This window comes from Suncus etruscus, chromosome 11 (assembly GCF_024139225.1).
Source record: "Suncus etruscus isolate mSunEtr1 chromosome 11, mSunEtr1.pri.cur, whole genome shotgun sequence".
In the NCBI taxonomy this organism is placed as follows: domain Eukaryota; kingdom Metazoa; phylum Chordata; class Mammalia; order Eulipotyphla; family Soricidae; genus Suncus; species Suncus etruscus.
This window is the reverse complement of record NC_064858.1, coordinates 69,949,007-69,964,081: the sequence shown is the minus strand read 5'-3', so window position 1 is coordinate 69,964,081 and position 15,075 is coordinate 69,949,007. Positions and strand designations below refer to the sequence as shown.

The following is a 15,075-nucleotide window of genomic DNA, read 5'->3' as shown; positions in this document are numbered from 1 at the left end:
TAATCTAAATCATTGTTTATTATTACTGGTCTAAATCTAAATCAAATTTGGGATCACTCTGAATGAAGAAATCACTCCTGAAGGTTCAGGGGGCCATACGGGATACCAGCTACAGAACTCAGGTCAGCCATATACAAGGCAAGCTCTGTACATACTGGCCCCAGTAAAACTATTTTATACACCTAAATACATTGAAATTCTATAACATTTCTTAGGCAAAAGGGGGTGCAAATGGTAAAAGTTCAAGACTTCCCAAAAGGAAAGACAACAAGGCGCACTGCTTTCATCTCCCTGCTGGCTGCCAGAGTGCTGGAGCAGACCAGCATGCACAAGGTGCTTCAGCCACTGCTAATCCAGCTAATTCCAATAAACAGGCCAAATTTATTGTCAGGTTACTAAAGATCAAACAAGAATATTTACAGCCCTTTTACTAAAAATTCAACCTATATACAAGGGTTTACTATATTTCCTTTATTATACATTTCTTCAAATAAAATAGCACCTTCTAAAACTGTGTAATAATGCTAGTATTACCTCTTTATTATTTTTAAGTTATATTTTCTTTTCATTTTTCATTGTTCTTTATTTTTCAACAGTTACATTTTCTTTTTTATTTATTATTATTCTTTCTTTTCTTTTCTTTTTTTATTGATTATTATTCTTTATAATTTATTAGTCTTCAACAGTTACATTTTCCTTTTTTTTTGGCTTTTGAGCCACACCTGATGAAGCTCAGGGGTTACTCGTGGCTATGCACACAGAAATTGCTCCTGGCTTGGGGGGACTATATGGGATGCCGAGGATCAAAATACGATCCATCCTAGGTCAGCCACGTGCAAGGCAAATGTCCTACCGCTGCACCACCACTCTGGCCCAACAGTTACATTTTCATGCTCTATTCCCACCTCCACCCCTAAAAACATCCTCTGCCCCTACCCTGAATAAGAGTAAACAAGGCTTTACTCAGAAATGCTTCTGAACTAAAAGATAAAAGGCACAAATACAAATATTTACATGTAGTTTTTGGGTAATTCACTTAAATCCTTAAAAACCTAAATATGAATCTTCATCCTACACTTTTTCTGCAATTTCAGTTGTTTTCTACTTAGTCTTCACACTTTCTGAGAAAGCCAGCTAAGTTCAAAACTAAAGCCAACAACAAAATCCCAACAAAATTTTGATGTATTAAGGGCCCTGAGTCAGTGTGAAGGGAATTTGCCTTGCATGCAGCCATTCCAGGTTCAATACCTGGCATATCATATAGTTCCTGAACACTGCCAAGAGTGACTCCTGAGCACAGAGCCAGGAGTAACCTCTAAGTACTGCCGGGTGTGGCCCCCAAACAAAACTGTGATTAGTTACATTACCTCTCCTTGCTGTCTCAACATTCTATATAATGCCCTAACATATATTAACATAAGTGTAATACATTCTTTTCATATCTTTGTACGCAGGACTGTGTTCAATTCCTGGCACTTAAAGAGTCTCCCAAGCACTACCTGGAGTACCATCTAAGTACTGACATTGTGCAAATACCACCCCACCCACTTCCACTGTACCTCATACAACTATTACATATCACTGCACATAACTGATACGTGTAGTTGCATGTATGCCCCAGCATACTGTAAGATAGGTTAGGACAACTGACAGTGCTGATATTGGGAGACTGATAGATATACTATCTACTGTGCCAGGGACTCAACCAGTTGGCCAAATCAGCTGAAGGAAATGCTTTATTGCCTCAAATTGTAATGGTGAACACAAATACATATCACCCCCTTCAATACGAATCTGGCTTTTCCTGTCTCTAGGTTTCTTTGCTTATCTATTTTCATTCGAGAAACCTGTGTTCTTGAACACATTCCCCCTTTCTATCCTCACATCATTCTAAGCAAGTTTCATTCAATAGAACTACTTTGCTTCACTAAAAAAATAAATGTATCACTGACAGAACTATCATGTAATAATCCATTTCAATTATACATTCAAATGGGTTTAGATTACTCAAAGCTATGCAACCAAAACCACAAAAAACTGTAGCACATGATCATTACCCTAAAAAAGAAATGCTATGGGGCTGGAAAGATGGCTCAAAGGGTTGAATATTCTGAGTTATACAGTAGGAGATCTAGATTTGTTCTCTGGAATCACATGGTTCCCTGAAGACTATCAGATACTCCTAAATAAGCACTGCATTTCCTTTCTACTCCTTTTTCAGTCCTTTGGGAAACATTAACCTAATGTCTATTACCTCTATAGATCTGTTTTAGAATTTTATGAAAAAAATTACAGAGTCCTTGGTATGATATGGTAATGGTAATTTGTATCTTACTTTGTTCACTTCACTTATTTTTAAGATTTATCTGTGAAGAGAGAGAGATAGCATAGGGGTTAATGTATTGGTCTGCATGAGTAGATGCAACTTTGATCCCCAATATTTGGGAACTGTCAAACGTGATCCCTTAACACAGAGCCAGGAGTAAGCCCTAAGAATCACCAGATGTGGCCTGAGAAACAAAACAAAACAAAATGATCTTAAGCTACATTAAGTATCAATACTTTCCCTCCTCTCGCCCCTCCCCAAATTCCACTAATTCCAGTAGCAAAATATACCACATTAATTTATTCTTTTGCTGATATGATATTTATGATGCTCATATTTTTTTAGCTTATACACACACTACTGTTCATAACAGTAATTAAGTTGAATGTATAGTGTTATGGTAAAAAGACTGAGTATGTAACATCATCCACCGAACAAATGAAGGAATTATGACTGAAATCCACCAACTGTATGTCCTCACTCTATCTCTCTCTTGATGTGAGGTTACACAATATGCTGGTGGCAACCAATGTTACAAACAAACCACTGTACATATTTTTGTATGGACATGTATTTTCACTTTTCAGAAACATATCTAGGAGTAGATCAGCAGGAATATATGGTAACTGTTTAATGTTTGAAGAAATTCCCGAACTACTTTGAAAATGATTGAACCACTTACATTACCACTAGCCAAGTATGAGGGTTGCCTAGTCATCAGCTGTTACTATTGAGCTGGAGAAAAAAACTAAAAGGGCTGAGGAATACTTTGCATACAGAGGCCTCAGGTTTGCTCCCTGTGCTCAAATAGCTCACTGAGCAATGCCTGAAGTCCACCCGGTCAGACTCCCAGCACCTTCCTGAATAAAATATTCATGTGTTGTTTTAGATGAGCCACTCTACCAAGTGTCAAATGCTATCTCTTCTGGTTTTAATGAGCACATTCCTGACGGCAAAGTAATTTTATTTTACTGTAAACTCCATAAAAGTAATGTTAGTAAGTATTTTCCTTAAAAATATTTATCCTTCAGTATGCCACTGCATATGGCACAGAAAACTTCTTTAATTCTATAACATGAATAAGTAAAAAGACATACATCACCATATTATAAATGCAAGAGATATGTGTAGGCAGTAGTAGAACTTTGAAGGTTAGTCTTTTATATTAGATATATACTAAAAGAATTCTAAAATTATCTTTCATAACCACGCATTAAAATAGCATTTGTTTTGAGCAAAACATATTATTACAAATGGCATTTTAAAGAAATAATCCCAGGGCTTAGGGATGTGGTTCAGCAGTCATTTGCATGACTTGTATGCAGATTGGGTTCAATCCACAACACAGCAAAACAAAACCCAAAGAATCCTGACATGTAATCTGGTAAATAAGCAAATATGTTCACATGTGAATATATCCTGTTCACCTTATCAAGAGAAATGTACTAAGTGTTCATCATCAAAAAATAGGTAAGATTAATTTTTGGGATTTACATGTAAAAACACATGATTTGACCCCAAGAGTAGGAGCACCAAGATTGGCAAGCATAGGGCCAGGGGTTCATCTTTGGCACAGAGGGCATGGCCTCTCTAGCCCCACTCATAAGTGACCTTATTAATCAATCATCTCCAAATGACTGTCTTCAAATTTAAAAACTATCCTAAGAGGGAACAACAATTCAATGAAATACTGAGTATATTTAACACAATGCTGTAGACTCAAAGCTACAAAGATACTTCCAGATATGCCAAGCAAAAGTATGAATTGGAATAAGTGTATGACCATTTTTACTAATTCTGAAGGCTAATAAAAAGTTATATATATTAGCTTGTTTGCTCCAAAGTTAAAGAAATTGGTGTGTCCATATATATGTTATGTTAATTCTCAGAATACACATGCTCATTTCTCAAATGGTTAGTTTTATTGTTTAGAGGCCAAATTTGGCAGTGCTCAAGGCTTGTTCCTGGCTATGCACTCAGGGATCACTTCTGGCAAAGTTTGGTGGCCTATATGTAGAGCTGGAGAGTCAGCCTCCAGGTCAGCCCTGTGCAAGGCTTGCCCACTAGTATTTATTTCTCTAACCCCGTGGTTAGCCTGACATCTCAAATCAATTTCTTCTTTGTCTTCTGGGGTATTGAAGAAATTGACCCAATCTTCTTATAACATATGGTATCGTATGTGAAATAAAAAGTAATTTCAGCTAAAAATGAGATATATTTAAGTTAAAGGAATACTTAAGTTCTCTCCCTGTAGAATATCTTACTTCAAGCACATAATATATTTAATTACTAACAATATGACAGTGAAGGAATGTCTTCATTCCTTTACATGGTTTCTACTTAATGTCATTTAAAAAATACCTGTAACACATGACAAAGTGGTATGTCTCCATCCATGAAAGATTATTCAAGTCAAGCAAGAATGATCAAGACAGTAACACAGAGCTAATTTGTAGTTTTATGGTTAGACAGCTGAACAATGAAAAGATAATTAAAATATTATGATCAAAAAACACATATAGGAATCCACAATAGTGTTATTCAAAAGAAAAGTATGATTAAAATACATAGAAAATATGGATTAATCTAATACTAGTATGCTAGGGATTCATAACTGGTAAAGTAAACCAACTGTCAAGGAATCTATTTAAGAAAATCTATTTTAGGGGCCAGAGCGATAGCACAGCGGTAGGATGTTTGCCTTGTACACGGCTGACCCAGGATGGACCCAGGTTCAGTCCCTGGAGTCCCATATGATCCCCCAAGCCAGGAGCAATTTCTGAATGCATAACCAGGAGTAACCCCTGAGCGTCAGTGGGTATGGTCTAAAAACCAAAAACCAAGGGAAAAAAGAAGAAAATTTACTTTAAAATGTTATAAAAATTGAGTAAAACTTTTAATCATATTTATTGGTAACTAGAAACATTCCATTTCAAAAAAAGAAAACTAAGATTTAAAATTTTGTTAAATTTCAACTAACAGGGCCGGGCGGTGGCGCTAAAGGTAAGGTGCCTGCGCTAACCTTGGACGGACCGCGGTTCGATCCCCCGGTGTCCCATATGGTCCCCCAAGCCAGGAGCAACTTCTGAGCACATAGCCAGGAGTAACCCCTGAGCGTTACTGGGTGTGGCCCAAAAACCAAAAAAAAAAAAAAAAAATTTCAACTAACAAAAGCGACCTTTTCTTGTTATGAAAATTACGGGAGGGGGGCAAGAGAGACAGTACAGCAGGTAGGGTGTTTGCCTTGTACATCTCTGGCACCCTACAAAGCTCTGCCCCCAGAGCTGCCAGAAGTGATCCCTGAGCATAGAGCCAGGAGTAATCCCTGAATAATGCCAAGTATGGCACAAATACAAAATAGTTACTAGTATAAACCTTTTATTTATTTGTTTATTTATTTTTGATTTCTGGCTACTCCTGAGAGAGCCCAGGGCCCTTACTATAACAATTATTCATGTTTATTATTTCAGTTCTATTTACCCACACAAATTGCCATTATTTAATTTTCTATCAACTCAATCTAACAATATCATCTAACCAGCAACAGTACTTATCAGTGAGACAGTATTTGTTATTTATAAGGTGCTTTTTATAAGGTGTTACTTACAAGGTGGCTTTATTAATCTTGTCTCCAAATGACTATTTTCAAAATTTAAAAATGATCCTGAAAAGGAACAATAACCCAATGAAATATTAAAGGTGTTTAAAATAAAACATTAAACCTGAAGCTTCTTCACAAGACTAGTCTACAATGAGTTCAATTTTCTTTTAATCAACAAACATTTGCCATGTACCTGCTAAAATAAAATGCAGTTACCAAAGTGAGTTTAAAGAAAAATCAATCCAAGCACCTCCCTGAAGGAATTCACCATTTTGCCCAGATAAGATACACTAACAGTAGTAGGCACTTCTAAGTGCCAAATCTAAGATTTAAACAGTAAGTCAGAAAGTCAGTTTAGCCCTAAAGTTTAAAGCAATTCAGTACTTTGTGCTTTGAGTTATGGCTTCCTATGAAATGGGAAGTACATTCCAAGGAAAGATTATTTGTGCATGTCCTCATTGAAGAACAAATATGAAACCAGAGCTTCCTACAGATACCTGTCCCTGGTATCTTGTAAGGCAACCACAAGCGTGCGCGTGCCCACCTGACTCCTTATGGATTCTAAGTGTGCCAGGCATCACATAAACTGACTGACACCATCTGCACTCTACTATTCCTACTGAAGGATGAGACGAAAAGATTTTAATACTGAGATCTGTCCAGCCTCAGCTAATCTCTAAGTGAAAGAGCATTAAGACAATAGTTTTAAGTGTAGAGATTAATATACACCTGTCTATTCTTTGAAGACCTTTTGTTGTTAAAATATAGGTTTTGTGAAATGACAAAGATAGATGATGAGGACATTTGCCTTCAATGCCACACTATACTATTTCAGTCTTCGAAAAACATTACTTTCCTGATCTAAAAAAACCCAAAAATTCTGGAAACAATGACTTGACCAGCAACAAGCAAAACAATTCAAACAGCACTAAGAAAAAAAAAATTGACTGCTCTTCCAAAGGCCAGAAATACATTTATAATCTGACTACTAACTATAGACTTTCAATTAAAACAAACTGATTAACATTAGTGTTTGTTTTACTAATTCAGATGTTATTACAATTTCACATTTCAAGTTCTAACTATTAAAACTAATAACAACTGTAAAGAAAATTCAGACAATAAAGCTAAATGATGGTTAGAAACTTATCTTAAAATATCACTACTGGAGGGGCCGGGTAGGTGGCGCTGGAGGTAAGGTGTCTGCCTTGCAAGTGCTAGCCAAGGAAGGACCGCGGTTCGATCCCCCGGTGTCCCATATGGTCCCCCCAAGCCAGGGGCGATTTCTGAGCACATAGCCAGGAGTAACCCCTGAGCGTCAAACGGGTGTGGCCCAAAAACCAAAAAAAAAAAAAAAAAAAAAAAATCACTACTGGAAACTGAGCTCCCATAGGATCCAGCTATACCACTCCTAGGAATATACCCTAGGAACACAAAAATACAATACAAAAACTCCTTCCTTACACCTATATTCATTGCAGCACTATTTACCATAGCAAGACTCTGGAAACAACCAAGATGCCCTTCAACAGACGAATGGCTAAAGAAACTGTGGTACATATACACAATAGAATATTATGCAGCTGTAAGGAGAGATGAAGTCATGAAATTTTCCTATACATGGATGTACATGGAATCTATTATGCTGAGTGAAGTAAGTCAGAGAAAGAGAGAAAGACGCAGAATGGTCTCACTAATTTATGGGTTTTAAGAAAAATGAAAGACATTTCTCAATAATTTTCAGACACAAAAGAGAGGAGGGCTGGACGTTACAGCCCACCTCATGAACCTTACCAAAGAGTGATGAGTTTAGTTAAGAGAAATAACTACACTACGAACTATCCTAACAATGAAAATGTATGAGGGAAATAGAAAGTCTGTCTAGAGTACAGGTGGGGGCGGGGAGGGGAGGAGGGATATTTTGGACTTTGGTGGTGGGAATGTTGCACTGGTGATGGGGGTGTCATCTTATATGACTGAAACCCAACCACAATCATGTTTGTAACCAAGGTGTTTAAAAAATATTAAAAAAATAAAAAATATCACTAGCTATCACTTTTCATTAAGAGTTAAGTACTTGTGTACATTTGCATATATACAAAGCATTTACTATAAAAGAGGTGTGACTTGGATCACGTTGTTCTATGTTTTTTCTTTTTTCTTTTTTTTTTTTTTTGGTTTTTGGGCCACACCCTTCGGTGCTCAGGGGTTACTCCTGGCTATCTGCTCAGAAATAGCTCCTGGCAGGCACGGGGGAACCATATGGGACACTGGGATTCGAACCAACCACCTTTGGTCCTGGATCGGCTGCTTGCAAGGCAACTGCCGCTGTGCTATCTCTCCAGGCCCGTTCTACGTTTTTTCTATAAAACTAAGAAGAAAGGAATAAAGAAAGGTTGGGGGGCCAGGGGCCAAGTGGTCTCAGAAGCATTGTTAGGGAAAAATAAGGACAGAACTAAAAAATCAAAGCCAAAGTCAACAACAATAGAATCAAGAGACCTAAACTTTAACAATCTGAACTTAAATGGCCTGCTACACTGGCAGGACAGGGGCAAAGAGTGGTGCATGGGATGCATTCTGGCCCTGACTCACTGTATATCTAAAATTCAACTATGAAGGAATCTATAGATCACAACTATTTCAATAAAATAAAATTTTAAAATAGAGTGTAACTATGCACCAAAGCAATTAATATAAATTGTTATTAGAATAAAGGAAGAGGTGGGGTTTTTTCTGTTTGTTTGTTTTTGGGGCCACACCCATTTGACGCTCAGGGGTTACTCATGGCTATGTGCTCAGAAATTGCCCCTGGCTTGGGGGGGACCATATGGGATGCCGGGAGATCGAACAGTGGTCTGTCCTACGCTAGGACTTGCAAGGCAGACACCTTACCTCTAGCGCCACCTTCCCGGCCCCAAGAGGTGTTTTTTTTTTAGGAGTAAAAAGAGTATTTTAAGACTAAATGCTATGTCCCAAATGTAACTTCCTTTGCAACTTCCTAAAGCATTTGACCATTACGCTATATATGATGGTCAAACAATTCTGGCAGTTCCGAAATTTTAGGACAGATTCTGAGAATAATTTAGATACATACTGCTACTGCATTTCAATTATAATAAATGCTTAAATGCGTTGGCTAGTTAAAGCAAAAGTAGATTACAAAATTATAGAATTTCATTTGATTCTCTGATTTACAAAAAAACTTCCAATGACTAATTATCAACCCAAATGACAGAAATTGAATATTTTCTTCTTCGAACTTAAGACATTTAGCAAAATGTTCAAGATTTGGGTTTTTGAATCAAAAATACCTGTTACAACTCAGTTCACCATTATCTTAGTAACCTTGAGCCAGAGAAAAAGGAAACTATGAAAGTAAGCTAGTTTGTAAAAGAACATATCATAGTTTATCAACAAGTAATAAATCCTCAGCAAATGTTCACTAACCCATTTCTCTTTGCTAAAACACTAGGGATGCCTACTGCATACACACCAAAACAAAACAAAATTAGAATTCAAAATGACTGCTGGTGAGCTCCCTCTTTTTACCATGTCTAAGGAACCCTACAAGCCTTAAAAATAAAGGTGGGGGGGGGGGGCCAGAGAGATAGCATGGAGATAGGCCGTTTACTTTGCATGCAGAAGGACAGTGGTTCGAATCCCGGCATCCCATATGGTCGCCCGAGCCTGCCAGGAGTGATTTCTGATCGTAGAGCCAGGACTAATCCCTAAGTGCTGCCGGTGTGACCCCAAAGCCCCCAAATAAATAAATAAATAAATAAATAAATAAATAAATAAATAAATGTGGAATAAATTTCTGCAGGCAGAGAGGCAATGAAAATAGTTTGAAATACTTCAGAAACTCAGAAAATAAAACAGCAGTTACAAAACAAATGTTCTACACTCTAACATGAGGCCTCACTGGAGGAATGCACTCTACCACTGAACTGAAGAATGATGACTATTTTTAAAATGATGATTTAAAGTATCAGTACTTTTCTTGCTAACAGAAAATGCTCAGTCACAACTTGCAATCACACTAAAGCACATAAAAGATGGTCTAGGTTATGACACTTCAAAGTCAGCCCACAGAACTGTTGCCAGGAAGTCCAAAGGAAGCAACTGCAGAGAAGGCACTATAAAAGCAGCAGTGTGGCTTTGGTGCCCTACTAGTATACCCACAATGCCCTGCCCATTTACTTTCAGGAAGTAAGATTGGGGTGACAACTTTTATTTGTAAAATAGAAAAAGTTTTATTTATTTAGGTAGGCTAAAAAATGGGGCTGAAGAGATATTACAGGGTACTTGAGTTATTAAGATATTTGATATTAAGGAATTTGACCATTGCATCCAGGTGACCTGGTTCAATCGATCTCTGGCAAAGCATATAATTCCTAAGCACCAGCAGGTGAGATCCCTGAGCACAGAGCCAGTATTCAGTAGTAAGTGTCTTACAGAAGAAAAGCAAATACAGGTGAAGTGAGCAGCAAGGAGACAGTATTAAACAAATTCAAAGGTTAGACTGATTCTAGCTAGCAACTAGATTGAACACTCAAGAATGTCTTGATTGTCAAAAAGAGCAAGAAGTTCTAGTATAGGAACAATGCATGGCAACAGTAACAGAACACAATGGAAGCAGATAAACCCAAAGGTATGATACTTTAAATCTTACTTTAATGAGAGCTGACAATTGAAAATGATTATTAATTCTAAAGTAATATGAAAACTAGACTAAATCAGGGAACAGAGGCTTAATTGCTACAGTCAATCAAGAAGAGAAAATTGCTAGAGTCAAAGGTTAAAAATCAAGGTATGAACTAGAATGATTATGAGCAAAAAACAGGAAATTAAGCAAAGGCAATTTTGAAAAGTGCCTATATATAATACGGGATAAGAAGTAATATCAATGTTTAACGTTTATTTAATCTTCAGATTAACTACAAAAACAAGCATCAGTAAGAGCAAGCCTGGTGAAAAAAGTTTAGTTTTATGCTAATCTTAAAGGAAATCTTGTGATGTATAATACAAACTAAGAAAGGATACTGATTAACTTATGAATTTTTATATGCTAAGTTGTGAAATATATACAGAATAAATGTTAAGTGATAAAACTGGATTATAAAATTTAATTACACCCAAAAATTCACGTTTGAGTAATAAGATCTGAAGAAATCACAAAGACATGTGTAAATACAGTAATAGCTAATCTTAGCAAAGATGGTGCATTTCTATTGTTACTCAAAAAGTATCTTTAAGTAGAAAATATAAGAGAAATTACTGCTCCTGCAGAAATATGAGAATTGTAAATTGACTTATAAGTTCCTGACACAGAAGTTAATAGGTAAGATTTTAAATGAAATCTCTCATTTTAATGAGAGATCGTGTATCAGGTAGGGCGCTTGCCTTGCACACAGTCAATCCGAGTTCAATCCCTGACATACCACTTGGAGCTCCAAGCCTGCCAAGAGTAATTCCTGAGTAAAGAGCAACAATTACCCCTGAGAGCCGCTGGGTGTGACCCCAAAACAAAACAAAATGAAGACTTTTTAATGTCAATCAAAGCGCCAACCTTAAAACTACTGGAAGGCATGCCTATCTTCCATGTCCATATATGAATTAGCTAAGGTACTTGATAGAAAGTTTGCTGAAACATTAGTACATATGACATTAATATAAAATTATAAAATCAAAGCTGATTTTATGATTTTATATATGTCCAGAAAATGGGCATTTATATCATAACCTTATCTTCAGAGGTATTTTCTAGCTTTGGGAAAAAAACTACTCTGAGAAGTCAAGAGAGGAAATATGATAACAAACATTGCTGCTTCTGCCTTACACATGCCATATTTCCATACACAAAGAACAGCTGGAAGCTGGGTAGCTTGACTTCTAGAGAACACACTCAACAAAACAAAAAAAATCTATATAAGAGCTATTTATGTCAAAAATGGAAACTCAATGGAAGATTAAGAAATACTTAACATTAAGTTCCTGAGACTTTTCTTCTAAATAGTAAAATGTGGGACATTTGACTAAAACTTAAAAAGTAAATAAACCTTCCTAAAAACAAATAGTTGAATTGGTAAAAAAAAAAATTAAATATTAAATATTCTACAACCTCTTGAGAGTAAAAAAAAAAAACACTAAACTATTCAAAGGCATTAAATAAATATGTGGATCATTTTAAGTTTAAAAGGCAAATATTTAAAATAAGTAGCATTCAAGAGATTTCTCATAAACTTAAATTTTTCTGGTGATTCTTTTATTTTTTGTTGATGATTCTTTTTTTTTTTTTACTTTTTTTTAATTTTTATTTTGATCACAGTGGCTTACATATCTTTCACATTAGTATTTTAGGTACATATTGATATTGAATCAGGGGAATACCCACCACCAAATTTGTCCCCCCTTCCCCATTCCCTTTCTGCAACCCCTATCCCCCACCATCACCCCCCAGGCTGCTAGAGTTAGGAGGTCCCCAAGATTCTTTTAAAAAACCTTTATCACCTTTCACTATTTGTTACCCTGAAATGCCTAAAGCAAACGATTTATCAGTCACAACTGAATAAAAACACAAGAAATGGCAAAAGATAAAATGAAAATGCTAATGTTGATATTTTTAAAATGATTGAAATGACAAGGAAATGCAAATTAAAGCTTTGCAAATGAATATGTGTAAACTTGGACATTTCAGCTGAAACACTTGCAAACTAAACTGAAATACCCAATATACATTAAATACACCTAATAAAGTAACCACTGAATTCAGTTTAGGAAGACAATTTAAGTTAAAGATGTCTGAAAATTCTTGCAACAAGTCTAAATTGAAAGGGTTAAAAATATCTTAAGAAACTTACATTTTTTTCTCCCTACTTAAGCCAGTATATTAATGAAAATTTTAGAAATTTTTTTCCTCTAAGCAAATACACTGCAACTATAGACCTTTAAGTTTCCATTTGACCATTTTAACCAAACACTAATAAAACATTAGCTATGTTTACAGTTGTGTTTACTAAAAATACGATTATTTCATTAGTTTCATTCATTATCCAATTAAATCCTGACCTCAAGCATACAATGTCTTTCCAAATCAATTCAAACCAAAAAAATTTAACTGAATTATCATTTTTAAATGTCAAGTTTCTTTCTATACACCATAATTTTAGAATACATAGTTATGTCCTATTTTAAAATAAACCTCAGCCAGATTTTAAAAATAAAGTTTGTTATATTAGACTCTAAACTAATGGCATAGCGAAAGAGCTCAAGACCAAGCTATAGTTTTACTGGGTGTATGATTCCGAATTCCAGATTTGTCCTGTGATTTGTCATTTTCTTCAATTCGTCTAGTCAGTGCTGTAAAGCCAGGCTAATGAGCCAAGTGTGATACAAGAAATTCAATTAAATTACAAATGGGGGGGGGCAAGCAACCGGTCATCATACACAACACAGGAAGCAGAAAAAGAAAAAGAAAAAAATGCTACAAGGCAAGCGTACCTCTCATAAAAAGGGGGCAAAATAAGTTATGCACGAAATAGAAAGCCTTCCGTTGTCACCTCCTAAACAAGTTCCTGTGACTCTCTTAATCAAAATAAAGTGCAGAGATCTTCCAAATATATCCAAAGGAACTTCGAGAGGGGGTGGGGCGGGGGAGCTAGTAGTTAAAAAAAATTCTTTGCGAATCATTCCCAAGTATGAATCGCCCAGAGAGAAAATGCAGTGTCCCCTCTCTCTCTCTCTCCGGGTTGCCTCTTAGGACCAGGGAAAACGAATTATTATTGTTTTTTTTTTATTTCTTACAGAACTCTCAGTGACCGTGTCGCTTCTGGCCTGTTAAAGGCAAAAGCAAGCGCATTATCTGGGGGTTGCCAATAGTTTGTCCTTATTTGGCGAACACGGAGCGAGGATCCCGAGCCGACCAACTACCAAAACTTTGGACTGCAGGCTGAGCGAGCGAGCGGGCGAGCATCCATTTTGAAGGACGTGTGTGCGAGCGGCTCGCTCGCTCGCTCGCTCCCCCCTTCCCCACCCACGGGAGGAGAGAGAAGGCAAGAAAGGGCCGCAGGGAACCGGCTCTTGGGGAAGCAAAAAGCCACCAACAACGGGGGTTGGGGGGCCAGGGCGGGCAGGAGGGGAGCCCCAGCGACTGCAAAGCCCGCACGCAGGCCAGGGGGGCGGGCCGCGGTTCGAGGAGGCCCGGACTCGCACCTGCTCCCCCTCTCGCGGGTGCAGACGGGCCCCGGCACCCCCAGAGCGCGCCCACCCGCGCGCAGACACAGACACACAGAGACACCAGTGAGTGCGAGCAGGGCAGGTGGGGGCAGCGGGGCGCAGGAAACGCGCACTCCACTCCCCCCCCCCCCCGGTTCACTCGCCACCGACCCAGCAACAGACCCGGGTCAAAGCGATGCAGCGGCCGGCACTGGCCCGGAGTGTGTGTGTGGGGGGGGTCCCGCGGGGTCAGGACCCCCCAAGACCCCACCCCGTGGCTCCCGGAACCCATTCCTTGACACCCAGACTAGACACAGGAGCAAGGAGCGCGTCCCACCCAGCGACTAGGGCGCCCCCCTGCTAAGCCCGCTTCGGGGTCCCCCGAGCTTGGAGCCCCGAAGCCCCGGCGCGGCTCCTCCTCCCCCCGCGCCCCTGCGGGCGTCGCCCACCCCGGGCGCCGGACCTGGTGCAGGGCCGTGAGCCCGTCCACATTGGCGTAGTTGATGTCGGCGCCGCGGTGCAGCAGCTTGAGCACCTCGTCCGTGTCGCCGCTCGAGCAGGCGGCCAGGAAGACGGCGCCGTCGTCGAACTTCACCTTGGTCTTCTGGCGCTTCACCACGGGCGGCTCCAGGTCCGTCTCGGAGCCGATCCAGCGCTTGAGCTGCTCGTTCCGCTTCTGCTTGGCGTCCGCCATCTTCATCCCCGAGCCCGGGCCTGTGCGGGGCGGCGGCGGGGGGCGCGCGGGGCCGGGGCGGGCGAGCGCCGGGCGAGGGAGCGCGGCGGGGCGAGCGCCGAGCGTGCGCGGAGCGAGAAAAGTCGGAGCGAAGTGCGCGCGAGACGACGGAGCTCTCGCCGCGCGCGGCCCGGCCGCTCGACACTTCCAGTTTCCCACAGAGCACTGGGGCGGCGCGCCCGGCCGAGCGGGCCTTCCTTT

The 15,075-nt window shown here is 39.1% G+C and overlaps 1 protein-coding gene across 1 annotated transcript in view; it reads right to left on the bottom strand.

The window, feature by feature from the left end:
* The window catches only part of PPP1R12A (protein phosphatase 1 regulatory subunit 12A), a 125,128-nt gene extending 110,276 nt beyond the window's left edge, over positions 1–14,852 (bottom strand). Inside the window, exon 1 of the mRNA XM_049783366.1 lies at positions 14,605–14,852. Coding sequence (XP_049639323.1) covers positions 14,605–14,841 — 237 coding nt within the window. The 5' untranslated portion in view covers positions 14,842–14,852. The remainder of the gene's footprint in view (positions 1–14,604) is intronic.
* Between the last annotated feature and the right edge of the window lie 223 nt (positions 14,853–15,075).